At 41.8% G+C, this 19,840-nt stretch overlaps 1 protein-coding gene across 1 annotated transcript; it reads left to right on the top strand.

Moving 5' to 3' along the window:
• Positions 1-792: 792 nt before the first annotated feature.
• LOC115105939 (mitochondrial outer membrane protein SLC25A46-like) lies at positions 793-14,073 on the top strand. The gene is made up of 8 exons (XM_029628457.2): positions 793-1,279; positions 4,644-4,686; positions 8,886-8,943; positions 9,215-9,292; positions 9,445-9,545; positions 10,119-10,175; positions 10,424-10,481; positions 10,871-14,073. The coding sequence occupies exons 1-8, from the start codon at positions 1,030-1,032 to the stop codon at positions 11,444-11,446; spliced, it is 1,221 nt and encodes a 406-aa protein (XP_029484317.1). The 5' UTR covers positions 793-1,029; the 3' UTR covers positions 11,447-14,073.
• Positions 14,074-19,840: the final 5,767 nt, after the last annotated feature.

Consider the following 19,840-nt stretch of genomic DNA (forward strand, 5'->3'; position numbering starts at 1 on the left):
CCCAAGTGGCACAGCATTCTAAGGCACTGTAACTCAGTGCAACAGGTATCACTAGAGTCCCTGGTTCAATTCCAGGCTGAATCACATCTGGCTGGGAATGTGAGTCCCATAGGGAACCACACAACTGGCCTAGCATTGTCCAGGGTAGGCCATCATTGTAAATAAAAATGTGTTCTTAACTGACTTCCTAGTTAAATAAAATGTAAATAATGCACTGTAGGCCTATAAATTACATATGGTCTTATATAGAAAAATGTTTCTATGTGCCGATGTAAAAGTGTTGTTGGGAATACTCAGTAGGGTTTGTAGAATCTATATGTGGTGTCATTTCATGGGGCTTTGAGTAATGCAGAGTGTTGCTGGCCTTTTACTTCATTCATTCCATTGGCCACAATATGAATCACTGTATATGAAATACTCTGTATTATTGAGAGCCCCATGAAATGACACCATATATACATTCTACGGACCCTATTGAGTATCCCCTACAACACCTTTACTGTGGCACCCAGAATAGATTTAGCTGTATATGTATTCCATATACAGTGATTCACATTGTGGCCTTTCATTTGACCTTGGAACATGTTTTAAAACCGACATTTAATGCAAATGTCACTTAAATCTAAATAAATAAGATTCATTGTTAATGTTTAGCTAATTATATTTCATATATCATGAATAAATACAGGTTATTGACACGGTTCTACTATTACATGGGGAACTTTTATTTTGACAAACTTCAAAATTCCATGACCAGGATGTACCTTTTTAGTGTTTCTGACGAGCCGCTGATATGATCAGCTGACAGTTCATTCGTGTTGTTATTTTGCTCGCTATCTAGCGTATCTAACGAAGTAATTTAGGGTGGTTAGCTTGCTAGCGGTCGAAATTGGTGTTATACTGTGGTTCATCTGAATTTTTAATGTGTTTCTCGTATATTTAAAAAGTGGTATAGTTACACATATTTATTTGACTAACGTTAGTCGTGATATCAAAGGAGCTGTCACTCCTATTTAGCTCTCGTGCAGGATGACTTCTCGGCGACCGGACAATTTTGATGGTTTAGGTTACAGAGGTATTGAGGATCCTGCTTACAGTGGGGGCTACAGTGGAAGGTCATTTAATAATTCTTCTAGTGTGGACCTGCAGAATTGGGTAACAACACCGCCAGATATTCCAGGTAGCCGAAATTTACATTTTGGTGAACGCACGCCCCAATTTGAGGCGGCCCTTGCAGCACCTGGTGCTGAAGAGACTCTGCCCACAGCTCCTCCATCCGGTAGGGGACATCATTTCAGCAACGCTGACCATTTTCATTCACAACAATGACTACGACACGAAATCGTCACTGTATCATGAGTGTTTGAATGTGAAATCACTCAACTTTCAACTAGCTACCTAGCTAGGCCTGAGAATAGTAGAGTCAGTGTCAACAATTTGGACTTTACATTACCGACAGTAACTTATGCGACATACTTAAACTTTAGCGTAACGTTACGTGTCTTGGTTCCACAAAAATACGTATAACTTTCTTTGACTTCGCCCTGAAATCCACGTTTACAATCAGTTACCATTCATATAAATGATTCCTGTGCAGGATAGGGATTCAATAACATTAAAGTACAAAAACACTGAAGAGAGCACAAACTACTGTAGGCCTAGCCTAGATATCTGTTTTTAAACTGTTTTATGAGGCACTGTTCTTGATTGCATATACTATTGCGCTGATAGAATCCAACCAACTCATATCCAAACAAGTCCAGAATTACCTACAAGAAGTTTAAAAATATATATATTGACAGGACTGCCTTTCAAAGCATCAATGATGAAATAACAGAAACAGAAACTTGGCATTTGAGCAGACCTACCACCATTTTGGGGTTCAGACAATACCCTACAGATAGAGAGGGAGTGTAGTGTTGACCTACAGTAGGAGCATTTCTCAAGTAGGCGGATGAGTCATACTGTATATTATAAAGTAGCTTTCCTGGTTATTTGCGCTTTTAGGTGCATTTGTGAACATTGATTGATGTCAATCACACTACAGGGTAAATCCACTTGAATTAAATCCCTTTTCAACAGCATTCCATTTTTGATTCAAAACTTTCCATTGATGTTTGCCCGTGGAAGAAGTGGTCAGATAGGGACTTTTTGGACATGAATGCCAAAACATTAATGAGCTAAACATGCTCAAAATTGATCCATTTTGCATACCATACCATGAGACATCCATGTCTTCTTAAATGGAAAATATAAACAGTTGAGTTTGATGTCATTTAAAAGCTTTACAAACAGTTTTGTCAAAAACCTTAAACCATTAACATCAATTATCTAACAATGCGTAAATTAAAAACATTTTCATGTTCGCTTAGACCCTATTTCACATCATGAGGTTTTTCTGTTGTGCCCACCATCGGTTGAGACACAAGATGCTCTTCCAGTGATGAAGACATGGATGGATTACCAACAACGATGAGACAGCCTAAAGGGAGGAGGAAAATAACCTGTCCCTCAACAAAACAAAAGAGCAGATTGTGGACTACAGGAGACAGCAGAGAGAGCACTCCCCCATCCACATCAACAAGTCTGCAGTGGATTGGGTCAACGTCAACAGTGAAGAGGCAACTCCGGGATGCTGGCCTTCGAGGCAGAGTTCCTCTTTCGAGTGTCCGTGTTCTTTCGCCTATCTTTTATTTATTTTTTTCATCCCTTTTTCATGGTATCCAATTGGTAAAAGTTACAGTCTTGTCTCATCGCTTGAACTCCCGCACAGACTCGGGAGAGGCGAAGATTGAGAGCCATGCGTCCTCCGAAACACAACCCAACCAAGCCGCACTGCTTCTTGACACAATGCCCATCCAACCCAGAAGCCAGCCGCACCAATGTGTCGGAGGAAACACAGTATACCTGGCGACCTGGTCAGCGTGCACTGCGCCCGGCCCGCCACAAGAGTCGCTAGTGCGCGATGAGACAAGGATATTCCTGCCGGCCAAACCCTCCCTAACAACTCTGGGCCAATTGTGCGCCGCCCCATGGGCCTCCCGGTTGCGACAGAGCCTGGGTACAAACCCAGAATCTTTAGTGAGGGAGGCCTTAATCTTTTCTTTTCTTTTTAATGGCCAGTCTGAGATATGGCTTTTTCTTTGCACCTCTGCCTAGAAGGCTAGCATCCCGGAGTTGCCTCCTCACTGTTGACGTTGAGACTGTTGTTTTGCAGGTACTATTTAATGAACCTGCCAGTTGAGGACTTGTGAGGTGTCTGTTTCTCAAACTAGACACTCTAATGTACTTGTCCTCTTGCTCAGTTGTGCACCGGGGCCTCCCACTCCTCTGTCTATTCTGGTTAGAGACAGTTTGCTGTGTTCTGTGAAGGGAGTAGTACACAGCGTTGTACCAGATCTTCAGTTTCTTGTCAATTTCTCACATGGAATAGCCTTCATTTCTCAGAAGAAGAATAGACTGACGAGTTTCAGAAGAAAGGTCTTTGTTTCTGGCCGTGTTGAGCCTGTAATCGAACCCTCACAAGTTAAAGAAGAAAGGTCTTTGTTTCTGGCCATGTTGAGCCTGTAATCGAACCCTCACGAGTTAAAGAAGAAAGGTCTTTGTTTCTGGCCATTTTGAGACTGTAATCGAACCACAAATGCTGATGCTCCAGATACTCAACTAGTCTAAAGAAGGCCCGTTCTATTGCTTCTTTAATCAGAACAACAGTTTTCATCTGTGCTAATATAATTGCAGAAGGGTTTTCTAATAATCAGTTAGCCTTTTAAAATGATAAACTTGGATTAGCTAACACAACGTGCCATTGGAACACAGGAGTGATGGTTGCTGATAATGGGCCTATGTAGATATTACATAAAAAAATCTGCCATTTCCAGCTACAATAGTCATTTACAACATTAACAATGTCTACACTGTATTTATGATCAATTTGATGTTATTTTATTGGACAAAAAATGAGCTTTTCTTTCAAAAAGAAGGACATTTCTAAGTGACCCCAAACTTTTGAACAGTAGTATGTGTATATTTATATCATCCAGTCTCTAACATTGCTCGTTCTGATATTTCCGATAATTTTGTGTGTATTGTTTTTTATTTTATTGCTAAGTATTACTGCACTGTTGGAGCTAGAAACACAAGCATTTCGCTGCACCTGCAAATCTGTGTACACGACTAATAACATTTGAGGGGGGTTTGCGTGTCTTGGTGACTTTATACCTCCGACTAATACGTGTGCTTCCCCCAGTGAGGCTGTGACCCTTGCAGTATACTTGATGCTCTGCTTGTTTGTTGACAATAAACTCAATTCGACGAGTCTAATTTCTCAGCTACTTAGCCTATGATGCTGGTGGCGGCAGGGTAGCCTAGTGGTTAGAGCATTGGACTAGTAACCGAAAGGTTTGCAAACCCCCGAGCTGACAAGGTAGAAATCTGTCGTTCTGCCCACTGTTCCTAGGCCGTCATTGAAAATAAGAATTTGTTCTTAACTGACTTGCCTAGTAAAATAAAGGTAAAATAAAAATGCTCAAAATATTGAGTGACTTGCATGACTATGATTTATTTATGTATAACAATAAATAAGGTTTTCCATTAAATGTCGCTGTTAGATATTCATTCACATGTATATGTTCTTTCTCTTTCAGAGCAGTTGAACAGATTTGCTGGATTTGGTATCGGGCTTGCAAGGTAATTCAATGTTTCAGTAATTCAGTGGTAGTTTAGTAGTAAAGAGATGACTATGATCCATCTTGACTTCTAAAGGAAAGTAAACATTTACATTAAACAAACCATTTCCGTCATTAAACATTATATATACAGTCAAAGTGTTTGGGAAAAGGAAAGCAGTAAGCCAATACAGTGCATTCGGAAAGTATTCAGACCCCTTGACTTTTTCCACATTTTGTTATGTTACAAGCTTATTCTAAAATTGATTTTTTTTAAAAATCCCCCTCATCTATCTACACACAATACCCCATAATGACAAAGCAAATTTAGAAATGTTTGCTAATTTATAAAATACAATTTAAAAAATGAAATATCACATTTGCATAAGTATTCAGACCCTTTACTCAGTACTTTGTTGAAGCACCTTTGGCAGTGATTACAGCCTCAAGTCTTCTTGTGTATGATGCTACAAGCTTGGCACACCTGTATTTGGGGAGTTTCTCGCATTCTTCTCTGCAGATCCTCTCAAGCTCTGCCAGGTTGGATGCGGTGTGTCGCTCCACAGATATTTTCAGGTCTCTCCAGAGATGTTCGATTGGGTTCAAGTCTGGGCTCTGGCTGGGCCACTCAAGGACATTAGGAAGCTTGTCCCGAAGCCACTTCTGCATTGTCTTGGCTGTGTGCTTAGGGTCGTTGTCCTGTTGGAAGGTGAACCTTCACCCCAGTCTGAGGTCCTGAGCACTCTGGAGCATGTTTTCATCAAGGATCCATTCATCTTTCCCTTGATCCCATTCCCTGCCGCTGACAAACATCCCCACAGCATGAGGCTGCCACCAACATGCTTCACCGTAGGGATGGTGCCAGGTTTTCAACAGACGTGACGCTTGGAATTCAGGCCAGATAATCTGACCAGAGAATCTTGTTTGTCATGGTCTGAGAGACTATTAGTTGCTTTTTGGCAAACTCCAAGCGGGTTGTCCTGTGCCGTTTACTGAGGAGTGGTTTCCGTCCAGCCACTCTACCATAAAGGCCTGATTGGTGGAGTGCTGCACAGATGGTTGTCCTTCTGGGAGGTTATCCCATCTCCACAGAGGAACTCTGGAGCTCCCTGACCAAGGCCCTTCTCCCCCGATTTCTCAGTTTGGCCAGGCGGCCAGCTCTAGGTAGTGGTGCCAAACTTATTCTATTTAAGAATTATTGAAGCCACTTTGTCCTTGGGACCATCAATGCTGCAGACATTTTTTGGTACCCTTCGCCAGATCTGTGCCTCGACACAATCCTGTCTCGGAGCTCTACAGACAATTATTTTGACCTCATGGCTTGGTTTTTGCTCTGACAGGTGTGTGCCTTTCCAAATCATGTTCTCCACAGGTGGAGCCCAATCAGGTTGTAGAAACATCTCAAAGACGATCAATGGAAACAGGATGCACCTGAGCTCAATTTACAGTCTAATAACAAAGGGTCTGAATACTTGTGTCAATAAGGTATTTCTGTTTTTATATGTCATCATTTTTCAAATAAGGCTGTAATGTAACAAAATTTGGAAAAAGTCAAGGGGTCTTAATACTTTCCGAATGCACCGTATGTACAGTGCATGGTTGGCTGAGAGAAATTGATGATAAAATGATTGCGCGGGCTGTCTTGTTAGACTTCAGTGCTGCTTTTGACATTATCGATCGTAGTCTGCTGCTGGAAAAACGTATGTGTTATGGCTTTACACCCCCTGCTATATTGTGGATAAAGAGTTACTTGTCTAACAGAACACAGAGGGTGTTCTTTAATGGAAGCCTCTCAAATATAATCCAGTTAGAATCAGGAATTCCCCAGGGTAGCTGTTTAGGCCCTTGCTTTTTAAATTTTTTACTAACGACATGCCACTGACTTTGAGTAAAGCCAGAGTGTCTTTGTATGCGGATGACTCAACGCTATACACATCAGCTACTACAGTGACTGAAATGACTGCAACACTCAACAAAGAGCTGCAATTAGTTTCAAAGTGGGTGGCAAGGAATAAGTTTGCCCTAAATATTTCTAAAACTAAAAGCATTGTATTTGGAACAAAACACTCACTTAACCCTAAACCTTAACTAAATCTTGTAATAAATAATGTGGAAATTAGTAGCTAAGATGGGGAGAAGTCTGTCTATAATAAAGCGATGCTTTGCCTTCTTAACATCACTATCAGCAAGGCAGGTTCTACAGGCCCTAGTTTTGTCGCACCTTGACTACTGTTCAGTCGTGTGGTCAGGTGCCACAAAAAAGGACTTAGGAAAATTGCAATTGGCTCAGAACAAGGCAGCACGGCTGGCCCTTGGATCTACACAGCGAGCTAATATTAATCATATGCATGTCAATCTCTCCTGGCTCAAAGTGGAGGAGAGATTGACTTCATCACTACTTTTATTTATGAGAGGTATTGAATGTTGACATGACATGTTGAATGCACTGAGCTGTCTGTCTAAACTACTGGCACACAGTAGTGGCACACACAACTACTCGGACACCCATGCATACCCCACAAGACATGCTACAAGAGGTCCCTTCACAGTCCCCAAGTCCAGAACAGACTATGGGAGGCACACAGTACTACATAGAGCCATGACTACATGGAACTGACGCAAGCAGTAAAATTATATTTTTAAAAATCTATTTAAAAAAAAAAAAAAAAAAAAACTTATGTAAAGTGAAGCAACACAAACATTGGCATAGACACACACACACACACACACACACACACACACACACACACACACACACACACACATACACACACACACGATAACATACACATGGATTTAGTACTGTAGATATGTGGTAGTGGTGGAGTAGGGGCCTGAGGGCACACAGTGTGTTGTGAAATCTGTGAATGTATTGTAATGTTTTTTTTAATTGTATAAACTGCCTTAATTTTGCTGGACCCCAGGAAGGGTAGATGCTGCTGTGGCAGCAGCTAATGGGGATCCATAATAAATACAAATACAAATGTACAGTGCCTTCAGAAAGTATTCATAACCCTCAACTTATTCCACAATTTGTTTTGTTACAGCCTGAATTCAAAATGGATGTGAAAACAATCAGATTTAATCCATCTACACACATTATGCCATAATCACAAATTAAAAACATGTTTTTAGAAATGTTTGCTAATTTATTGAAAATCAAATACAGAAATATCACGTTTACAGAGTGAAAAGAAGAGAACCTGTACAGAACAAAAATATTTCAAAACATGCATCTTGTTTGCACAAGGCACTACAGTAATACTACAAAAAGGAATTCACTTTTTGTGCTGAAAACAAAGTGTTATGATTGAGGCAAATCCAATACAACACAATACTGAGTACCATTCTCTATATTTTCAAGCATACTGGTGGCCGTTATGTTATGAGGATGCTTGTAATCGTTAAGGACCAGGGAGTTTTTCAGTAAAAAAAAAAAATCAGACTGGAGCTAAGCACAGGCAAAATCTTAGAGGAAAAACCAGTTCAATCTGCTTTCCACCAGACACTGGGAGATGAATTCACCTTTCTGCAGGACAATAACCTGAAACACAAGGCCAAATCTACACTGGAATTGCTTACCAAGAAGACGGTGAATATTCCTGTGGCCGAGTTACAGTTTTGACTTAAATCTATTTGCAAATCTATGCAAAGACCTGAAAATATTTGTCTAGCAATGATCAACAACCAATTTAACAGAGCTTGAAGACTATTGAAAAGAATAATGGGAAAATGTTTCACAATCCAGGTGTGGAAAGCTCTTAGAGACTTACCCAGAAAGACTCACAGCTATAAAAGCTGCAGAACATGCTGTGCTTCTACAAAATATTGAGTCAGGTGTGAATACTTATGAAAATGTGTTAGTATTGTGGAGTAACTACAATGTTGTTGATCTATCCAAATCTTTTCCTATCACAGCCATTAAAGGCTGTGACTGTTATAAAGTCAACATTGTCCTCATAGTGAAATCCCTGAGCAGTATCCTTCCTCTCTGGCAACTGAGTTAGGAAGGATGCCTGTATCTTTGTAGTGACTGGGTGTTTTGATACACCATCCAAAGTGTATGTAATAAATTCACCATGTTCAAAGGGATATTCAATGTCTGAATCTCAATTTAATCCATTTTAAAATCAGGTTGTAACACAACAAAATGTGGAAAAAGTCAAAGGGTGTGAATACTTTCTGAAGGCACTGTGTTCACACCATGTCTTCTTCTTCCAGTCTCTTTACTGAAAATGTCCTGGCTCACCCTTGCATTGTGTTTCGTCGTCAGTGCCAGGTAAGCCTACGGTCAGCCATGCAGTATTTGCCACAATTCACATGTTCAGAGTCTGTATGTGTTCCATCCTTAGGCTTTGGTGTACTCTGTTGATTCAAATATTTCTACAATACAGTAAATAAATCTTCATGGGTGTATCACAGTTGCCCATTATAATGCTACTTAAGGTTTCACCTCCAGTGAGCTTGAAGTAAGTATTTAATGAACTAAGTTGAAGTAAGTAGTAATAATAAATAAATGATTCCTAATTCTGTTTGTTTGTGGCTTCCAGGTCAATTATCACGCCAGGTGCTACCATCTGTCCCCATTGACTGCTATCAGTGTGATGTATAATGTCACCAAGAGTCAGGTAGTAAATGCTTTTCACAAACCCAAAACCCAACATTCACAAATAGGCCTAACAAATATCACCACAAAAAATGTTCAAAAGATGTTGAAAATGTGGATTTTGGGCTAACATGTTTTAATGCCGGTATATTTTTGTGAATTGTCTGCTTGCAGGGTCCTAAGGCCTTATGGAAAGGAATGGGCAGCACCTTTGTGGTACAGGGAGTCACATTGGGAACAGAAGGCATCATAAGTGAATGCACTCCACTACCACGGTATGCATTTACTGTTGGAGGATATTTGAGACAAGAAAACTAGTCAATGGGAATATTGCTTATATTAGTCATTGCCTTTAGTCCTCGCCTGATCGCCCACCATATCTTTGACAAGACTTCGACAAACAAAAATAAAATGTTTGTATTGCTGTTGATAAAAATCGAGCACAACATCAATAGCAAGTCATCCTTTTAAATGGCGTTAGGTGTCAAACTTCCACTCACTATGTGGCCTCTAGCCACTACCAGAACATGCTGGAGGTAGGTGATTATACTCAAGAGGCCATATCTATCAGCTCCCAAGGGTTCCAGTGAGATGATCACAAAGTTCCAGTACCAAAATCGAAGACCACTAACAGCTTTAAATGAATGGGGAAAAAACGGCATGAAACAAACTATAGAGTTTACTTCAAAAATAAGTGTTCAAACAATACAATAACTAGTTTAAACCAACCTTTTTTTATTCTTAAAAATCTGAATTATGTTAAATCACCTTGTTTGAAATAAATGAACACTGTTACTTACCTGGTACCTTGGATAGAGGACTGACTATGCTTGTTTGTTTGTTCTCAGAGAACTCTCCCACAAATGGAACCCCAAGCAAGTTATTGGGCATTTGGTTCTGAAAGGGTAATAACATTTATTTTATTTCCTAAATAATGAATGGTTTTTATACTGTAACTTACAAGTAACAGTATGGTAAGTGATCATTTAATTGCATAACTATAGAGTGCATATTCATATGTATAAAAAAAAGTGTGCAGGGTAATAGAGAAGGGACTTTACATTTAGATGCTGTTATCAGATGGTGCTGATATCTTTATTTCAGTAGAATGCTTTGATCTTATGACCAGTTATTGTGTATCTCCTTTTTACAGTTTGACCTGTGTGGTTGCCATGCCATTTTACTCAGCAAGCCTCATTGAAACTGTGCAGGTGAGTGTGTCCATACTTCATACTTACTGTATATGGATGATGATCCCTTTGTGGTCTGTTGTATTTTGGCTGTCCTTATCTTGTCCATCTGTATCTTCTATAACTCCCCTTCACTTTCTAACTGACTTTGGGTGAGTTTCCCAACAACATAAAGATAATCTTGAGTGTGAAGATCATTGTTCGTCCATTGTCTAATAAAGATAAATATGACTTCATGTTTTTGCAAAACTCAACCTTTTAACAGTATCAAAGAATCAGTAAATGTATCCATTCCTTCACAGAGCTGGTCTTTTCAATCCAAACACACATGCAGAGATCATTTCAGATCATTCTGTATTAACCATGAAATATGCACCACACCCATAGTGTCTCTTTTTGTGTGTCCCCAGAGTGAGATCATCCGGGACAACCCTGGCATCCTGGACTGTGTGAAGGAGGGTGTGGGCCGGGTCATGGGAATGGGCGTCCCCCACAGCAAGCGCCTGCTGCCCCTATGGGGTCTCATGCTCCCCACCGTGCTCCACGGGGTCCTCCACTATGTGGTGAGCTCCACCGTGCAGAGGCTGGTTCTCTTCCTCCTGCGCCGGAAGAGTCCGGCCAAGCAGCCCGTGGACGGCTCGGAGACGGTCCAGACCATGCTGGATGCTTACTTCCCAGAACTCATGGCTAGTTTTGTGGCCAGTCTGTGTGCCGATGTCCTCCTCTATCCGCTGGAGATGGTGATGCACAGGCTCCACATCCAGGGCACGCGCACCATCATTGACAACACAGACCTGGGCTTTGAGGTCCTGCCCATCAACACGCAGTATGAAGGCATCCGGGACTGTGTAAATGTGATCCGGCGAGAGGAGGGAGCCCTGGGATTCTACAAAGGCTTCGGCTCCATCGTGGTGCAGTACTCGCTACACGCCGCCGTGCTGCAGATCACCAAGGTGATCTATTCCACCTTGCTGCAAAACGCCTAAAGAAAAACAATGCAAAATATTCCTAAATGTTAGTTTGACTTGGTGGTTGCCCCTTTGAAACCCTGTTTTTTTTTCATGCCAGTCTGGGTTGTGCTCATTCTGGAAAATGTTGTCATTTTCGAAAAAACTAAAATACCAAAAGATGGCTTGATTATTTTTTCTGTCCAGAAGCATATTTCGAGTGTTTTGCCGAGAATGGTGTCCCTAATTGTCAGCACTTCCACTGTCACAAAGCACTGAATAATAATATGTACTATGATACATGGAATCAATAAATATCCCCAATGGTCATAGAAGGAAATACACTTAACTTGCATCTGTCAAACTAACTCACCCTGGCGTCATTTATGTGAATTATCAGTCAGTAGTCTTCTCTGCAAATCACACGATTTTTCTGGTGTATCTCATCTGAAAGGATCTAATTTCTACATTGTATGAATGTGACAATTTGTTGCTTTTGTGTTTGTTAGCACTAGCAGAGGATGGGTTGTGCCAATTTATCCAGAAATGTATGTACAGAAAGTCTTTCAATTATTATTTGCTTTACGAGTGACATTGTATGTTTGTAGGTATCAGTAGCGGTGCGTGGGTAAAATCACTAGAGAAGCCAGACAAAAATCCATATTACAACCTATGTGTTGCTATGTACGCTGTTAGTTCATATGCCTTGCGACAGTGATATATAGGCCTAAAGGCCGAGACAAGAAGAAGACACAGTGGCAGAATAAATTCAACCACACCGTATTTTCATCACAACCCGGAGAGCACCATTCACAGTTGAGCTCGCTCAGTTTAGCTCAATGCTGATTGGCTATTATTTTATACTTTTCTTTTATCAAGGGAGGCTAAATGCTTGTTGGCTTCCCTTGCATTCAATGCTAAGGGCGGCAACAATGTCATACTCTTTTGGACCAGACAGCATCAGATAGATGGCCTACACATACAGAGACAGAGGGGTGCTGTTTCGTTTGCTCGGTTTGCTTTGAGATACTTTTGTATAGTGGATGTGGACACGCATTCAAATGAGTGGATTCGGCTATTTCAGCCACACTACTGACAGGTGTATAAAATTGAGCACACTGCAATGCAATCTCCATAGACAAACATTGGCAGTAGAATGGCCTTACTGAAGAGCTCAGTGACTTCCAACATGACACCGTCATAGGATGCCACCTTTCCAACAAGTCAGTTCGTCAAGTTTCTGCCCTTCTAGAGCTGCCCCGGTTAACTGTAAGTGCTGTTATTGTGAAGTGGAAACGTCTAGGAGAAACAACGGAGCAGCAGCGAAGTGGTAGCCCACACAAGCTCACAGAACGGGACCGCCGAGTGCTGAAGCACATAGCACGTAAAAATGGTCTGTCCTCGGTTGCATCTCTCTCTACCGAGTTCAAAACTGCCTCTGGAAGCACAATAACTGTTGGTCAGGAGCTTCATGAAATGGGTTTCCATGGCCGAACAGCCGCACACAAGTGTAAGTTCACCATGTGCAATACCAAGCGTCGGCTGGAGTGGTGTAAGGCTCGCCGCCATTGGACTCTTGAACAGCGGAAATACATTCTTTGGAGTAATAATCACGCTTCACCATCTGGCAGTCCGACGGACGAATCTGGGTTTGCCAAATGCCAGCAGAACACTACCTGCCCCAATGCATATTGCCAACTAAAGTTTGGTGGAGGAGGAATAATGGTCTGGGGCTGTTTTTCATGGTTCAGGCTAGGCCCCTTGGTTCCAGTGAATGGAAATCTTAATGCAACAGGATACACTGACATTCTAGATGATTCTGTGCCTCCAACTTTGTGGCAACAGTTTGGGGAAGGCCTTTTCCTGTTTCAGCATGACAATGCCCGTGCACAAAGCGAGGTCCATACAGAAATGGTTTGTCGAGATCGGTGTGGAAGAACTTGACTGGCCTGCACAGAACCCTGACCTCAGCCCTATCGAACACCTTTGGGATGAATTGTAACGCTGACTGTGAGCCAGGCCTAATCGCCCAACATCAGTGCCCGACCTCACTAATGGTTTTGTGGCTGAATGGAAGCAAGTCCCCGCAGCAATGTTCCAACATCTATGTGTAAAGCATTCCCAGAAGTGGAGGCTGTTATAGCAGCAAAGGGGGGACCAACTCCATATTAATGCCTATGATTTTGGAATGAGATGTTCAACAAGCAGGTGTGCACATACTTTTGGTCATGTGTACATTCAGCCTCTTGCGAATTAAAAATAGCATTATGAAGGGCATTATGAAACACAGACCAAAGAAAATAAAGACCAAAGAAGAAAATAAATGTTTTTTTCTTGGTCAGTTTTTTTGGGAAGCCTGGCTTACTTTGGCATCCATGAATACATGCCACTGGTAGGTATGTAGTATCAAGTTGTTCACATTTTGGTATCCACAGAGTACATTACATTACAAATTAACAGTACATTATGAACAGTATGTAGTGTGAGAGTAGGAACATGAACAGATTTATGAGAATGGGTGATTGAGTTTAACGTTTATAGAAGATTGACCTGCCTCTTTTGTAAATGTTGTAGGACCTTACGGAGCTCAGAGTAGGGAAATGTATAAGATAATTTGTTCATCACTTGAGAACCTTGCTGAAAATAAATGTCGGACATATTCTTTGCTTTTGTGTATTTGAACAATGAGTTCTCCAATGCAAAGGATGGCGGCAGCGAGAAGTAGCTGGTTTCCAACTGAACCTCAAATTCAGTGGGAAACCAACCAGCATTCAGATGCCTTCAGAAAGTATTCATACCCCTTGACTTATTCCACATTTTATGTGTTACAGCCTGAATTCAACATTTACTCAATATATCTTTTTTCACCCATCCACACACAATACCCCATAATGACAAAGAGAAAACACGTTTTTAGAAATCTTTGCACATTTATTGAAAATTAAATACAGAAATATCTCATTTACATAAGTATTCACAGCCCTAGGTCAATCAATACATGTTAGAATCACCTTTTGGCAGCGATTACAGATGTGAGTCTTCCTGGGTAAGTCTCCAAGAGCTTTGCACACCTGGATTGCACAATATTTGCACATTATTATATGAAAAATTCTTTAAGCTCTGTCAAGTTGGTTGTTGATCATTGCTACTGTAGACAACCATTTTCAAGTTTTGCCATAGATTTTCAAGCCTAATTAAGTCCAATCTAAATAGGCCACTTGGGTATATTTGGCCTTGTGTTTTAGGTTTTTGACCTGCTGAAAGATTAATTTGTCTGTTGGAAAGCAGACTGAACTAGGTTTTCCTCTAGGATTTTGCCTGTGCTTAGCTCTATTCCATTTCTTTTTAGCCTAAAAAACTCCATAGTCTTTGCCAATGACAAGCATACTCATAACATGATGCAACCACCACCACCCTTGAAAATATGAAGAATTGATACTCAGTGATGTGTTGTGTTGGATTTCCCCAAACATCACTTTTTGTATTCAGGACATAAAGATAATTTCTTTGCCACATTTTTGCAGTTTTACTTTAGTGCCTTATTGCAAACAGGATGCATGTTTTGGAATATTTTTATTCTGTACAGGCTTGCTTCTTTTCACTCTGTCATTTAGGTTAGTATTGTTGAGTAACTACAACATTGTTGATCCATCCTCAGTTTTCTACTATCACAGCCATTAAACTCTGTAACTGTTTTAGTCAACATTGGCCTCGTGGTGAAATTCCTGAGCGGTTTCCTTCCTCTCAGGCAACTGAGTTAGTAAAAGAAGCCTGCATCTTTGTAGTGACTGGGTGTTTTGATACACCATCCAAAGTGTAATTAATAACTTCACCATGCTCAAAGGGATATTCAATGTCTGCTTTTTTATAAAAAATATTTGATTTACCAGTAGGTGCCCTTCTTTGTGAGGCATTGGAAAACCTCCCCGGTCTTTGTGGCTGAATCTGTGTTTGAAATTCACTGCTTGACTGAGGGACCTTAAAGATAATTTGTATGTGCATGGTACAGACATGAGGTAGTCATTCAAAAATAATGTTAAACACTTATTGTCCATGCAACTTATTATGTGACTTGCTAATCACATTTTTACTCCATAACTTTAGGCTTGCCATAGCAAAGGGGTTGAATACCTATTGACTCAAGACATTTTAGCTTTTCATTTTTAATTCATTTGTAAACATTTCTAAAAACATTGTTCCACTTTGACATTATGGGGTATTGTGTGTAGGCCAGTGACACGAAATCTCAATTGAATCCATTTTAAATTCAGGCTGTAACACAACAAAATGTGGAAAACGTCAAAAGGTTTGAATACTTTTTGAATGCACTGTACCTCAGAGCCATACAGTGCATTCGGGAAGTATTCAGACCCCTTCACTTTTTCCACATTTTGTTATGTTACAGCCTTATTCTAAAATTGATTAAAATGTTTATTTCCCTCATCAATCTCTCTTTGACTTGCCTAGTTAAATAAATGTTAAATAACAATAAATAAATACAAATCAATCTACACACAATAACCCCATAATGACAAAGCACAAACAGATTTTTTTTAATGTTTGCAAATGTATAAAAAAATAATGATCTGAAATACAAGTATTCAGACCCTTTACTCCGTACTTTGGCAGCGATTACAGCCTCAAGTTTTTTTGGGTATGACGCTACAAGCTTGGCACACCTGTATTTGGGGAGTTTCATGCATTCTTCTCTGCAAATCCTCTCAATCTCTGTCAGGTTGGATGGGGATCGTCACTTCATAGCTATTTTCAGGTCTCTCCAGAGATGTTCAATTGGGTTCAAGTCTGGGCTCTGGTTGGGCCACTCAAGAACATTCAGAGACTTGTTCTGAAGCCACTCCTGCGTTGTCTTGGCTGTATGCTTAGGGTCATTGTCCAGTTGGAAGGTGAACCTTTGCCCGAGTCTGGGGTCATGAGCACTCTGGAGCAGGTTTTCATCGAGGATCTATCTGTACTTTGCTCCGGTCATCTTTCCCTCAATCCTGAATAGTCTCCCAGTCCCTGCTGCTGAAAAACATAACCACAGCATGTTGCTGCCATGCTTAACCATAGGGATGGTATTGGCCAGGTGATGGGCGGTGCCTGGTTTCCTCCAGACGTGACACGTAGCACTCAGGCCAAAGAGTTTAATCTTCGTTTCATTAGACCAGAGAGTCTTGTTTCTCATGGTCTGAGAGTCCTTTAGGGGCCTTTTGGCAAACTCCCAAGTGGACTGTCATGTGCCTTTTACTGAGGAGTGGCTTCTGTCTGGCCTCTACCATAATGGCCTGATTGGTGGAGTGCTGCAGGGATGGTTGTCCTTCTGGAAGGTTTTCCCATCTCCACGGAGGAACTCTGGAGCTCTGTCAGAGTGACCATCGGGTTTTTGGTCACCTCTCTGACAGCTGACGCTTAAAGCTAGTGAGAGAGATATAAGTGTCACGTCTGCCCCCCCCCTGCATCACACACTCCTATCATCCATTACGCACACCTGCCTTCCCTCGTCACGCGCATCAGCGATATTGGACTCACTCATCACCAGTTATTACCTCCCCTATTTTTGTCAGTTCCCCAGCTCTGTTCCCTGTTTCTGCATTGATTACCTTTTGTTTGTGTTACCCGTTTGCTGCGCTGTTCCTGTCTCGTTCCATGTTCGTCATTTATTAAAATGTTTTACTCCCCGTACCTGCTTCGTCTCTCCAGCATCATTCCATGTGACAATAAGTCTCCTACTTCAGTGATTTTCGCAATTCATTCCAGTCATTGGCAGCAGAGAACTGGAATGAAAGGTGGCCAAAGGGGGTTTTGGCTTTGGGGAATGACCAGTGAAATATACCTGCTGGAGCGCGTGCTATGGGTTGGTGTTGCTATGGTGACCAGTAAGCTGTGATAAGGCAGAGCTTTAGTTAGCAAAGACTTATAGATGACCTGGAGCCTGTGGGTTTGACGACGAATATGTAGCGAGGACCAGCCAACGAGAGCATACAGGTCGCAGTGGTAGGTAGTATATGGGGCTTTGGTGACAAAACGGATGGCACTGTGATAGACTTCATCCACTTTGCTGAGTGTTGGAGGCTATTTGGTAAATGACATCACCGAAATCAAGGATTGGTAGGATAGTCAGTTTTACAAGGGTATGTTTGGCAGCATGAGTGAAGGAGGCTTTGTTGCGAAATAGGAAGCCGATTCTAGATTTAATTTTGGATTGGAGATGCTTAATTTGAGTCTGGAAGGAGAGTTTACAGTCTAGCCAGACACCTAAGTATTTATAGTCGTCCACATATTCTAAGTCAGAACCGTCCATAGTAGTGATGCTAGTTGGGCGGGCGGGTGCAGGCAGCGATCGGTTGAAGAGCATGCATTTAGTTTTACTAGCGTTTAAGAGCAGTTGGAGGCCACGGAAGGAGTTGCGTTGAAGCTTGATTTGGAGTTGTTTTAACAGTGCCCAAAGAAAGGCCAGATGTAAACAGAATGCGTAGAGGTGGATCAAAGAATCACCCGCAGCAAGAGCGACAGCATTGATGTATACAGAGAAGAGAGTTGGACCGAGAATTGAACCTTGTGGCACACCCATAGAGAATGCCAGGGGTCCGGACATCAGGCCCTCCGATTTGACACACTGAACTCTATCTGAGAGGTAGTTAGTGAACCAGGCGAGGCAGTCATTTGAGAAACCAAAGCAGTTGAGTCTGCCGATAAAAATACGGTGATTGACAGAGTCGAAAGCCTTGGCCAGGTCGATGAAGACAGCTACACAGTACTGTCTTTTCTCAATGGCAGTTATGATATCGTTTATGATCTTGAGCATGGCGGCAGGGTAGCCTCGTGGTTAGAGTGTTGGACTAGTAACCGCAAGGTTGCAAGTTCAAACCCCTGAGCTGACAAGGTACAAATCTGTTGTTCTGCCCCTGAACAGGCAGTTGACCCACTGTTCCTAGGCCATCATTGAAAATAAGAATTTGTTCTTAACTGACTTGCCTAGTTAAATAAAGGTTAAAAAAAAAAAAAAATTAAAGTGTGGCGAAGCCAGGTAGGAGACCTGCGCCAACTTCCTGTGCTTACCAGGGGGCTGGAGAGACCGGGCAGGCACCGTGTTATGCTGTGAAGCGCACGGTGTCCCCAGTGCAGGTGCATAGCCCGGTGCGGTACATTCCAGCTCCGAGTATCGGCCAGGCTAGAGTGGGCATCGAGCCAAGTGCCATCAAGCCGGCTCTACGCATCTGGTCTCCAGTGCGTCTCCTTGGGCCTTACATGGCACCAGCCTTGCGCACGGTGTCCCCGGTTCGCCTGCATAGCCCAGTGCGGGCTATTCCACCTCGCCACACTGGCAGGGCGACCGGGACCATTCAACCGGGTAAGGTTGGGCAGGCTCGGTGCTCAAGAGCTCCAGTGCGCCTGCACGGCATTATATTGAATACTTTATTTTACTGAAAATTATATCCTTGTCATGACCTTCTCTGTCTGAAATATACAGTACCAGTCAAAAGTTTGCACATACCTACTCATTCCAGGGTTTTTCTTTTTTTTCTATTTTCAACATTGTAGAATAATAGTGAACACATCTAAACTATGAAATAACACATGGAATCATGTAGTAAGTCGCAAAAACCATGATGAAACTGGCTCTCATGAGGACCGTCACAGGAAAGGAAGTTACCTCTGCTGCAGAGGATAAGTTCATTAGAGTTACCAGCAACTCAGAAATTGCAGCCCAAATAAATGCTTCAGAGTTCAAGTAACAGACACATCTCAACATCAACTGTTCAGAGGAGACTGCGTAAATCAGGCCTTCATGGTTGAATTGCTGCAAAGAAACCACTACTAAAGGACACCCAATAATAAGAAGAGACTTGCTTGGGTCAAGGAACACAAGCAATGGACATTAGACCGGTGGAAATCTGTCCTTTGGTCTGATGAGTCCAAATTTGAGATTTTTGGCTCCAACCGCCATGTCTTTGTGAGATGCAGAGTAGGTAAACGGATGATCCCTGCATGCTTGGTTCCCACCGTGAAGCATGGAGGAGGAAGTGTGATGGTATGGGGGTGCTTTGCTGGTGACACTGTCTGTGATTTCTTTAGAATTCAAGGCACACTTAACCAGCATTGCTACCACAGCATTCTGCAGTGATATTCCATCCCATCTGTTTTGCACTTAGTGGAACTATCAATTGTTTTTCAACAGGATAATGATGCAACACACCTCCAGGCTGTGTAAAGGCTATTTGACCAATAATGAGAGTGATGGAGTGCTGCATCAGATGACCTGGCCTCCACAATCACCCGACCTCAACCCAATTGGACCGCAGAGTGAAGGAAAAGCAGCCGACATGTGCTCAGCATATGTGGGAACTCGATCCTACCATCTTATGGTTCAACAGAAAGAAGGTAACCAGATACTAAACCCTGTTTACTCCCTTAAGGGGATATGACCTCACC

The sequence above is a fragment of the Oncorhynchus nerka genome, linkage group LG22, assembly GCF_034236695.1.
Source record: "Oncorhynchus nerka isolate Pitt River linkage group LG22, Oner_Uvic_2.0, whole genome shotgun sequence".
In the NCBI taxonomy this organism is placed as follows: domain Eukaryota; kingdom Metazoa; phylum Chordata; class Actinopteri; order Salmoniformes; family Salmonidae; genus Oncorhynchus; species Oncorhynchus nerka.

What these genes read in the sequence shown, in the direction of transcription:
- LOC115105939 (XM_029628457.2), top strand. Translation starts at nt 1,030, where the DNA reads ATGACTTCTCGGCGACCGGACAATTTTGATGGTTTAGGTTACAGAGGT. An exon ending in TTTGGTATCGGGCTTGCAAG is followed by an intron (nt 4,687 to 8,885) that starts GTAATTCAATGT and finishes TTCTTCTTCCAG; the next exon opens with TCTCTTTACTGAAAATGTCC. An exon ending in TGTTTCGTCGTCAGTGCCAG is followed by an intron (nt 8,944 to 9,214) that starts GTAAGCCTACGG and finishes TGTGGCTTCCAG; the next exon opens with GTCAATTATCACGCCAGGTG.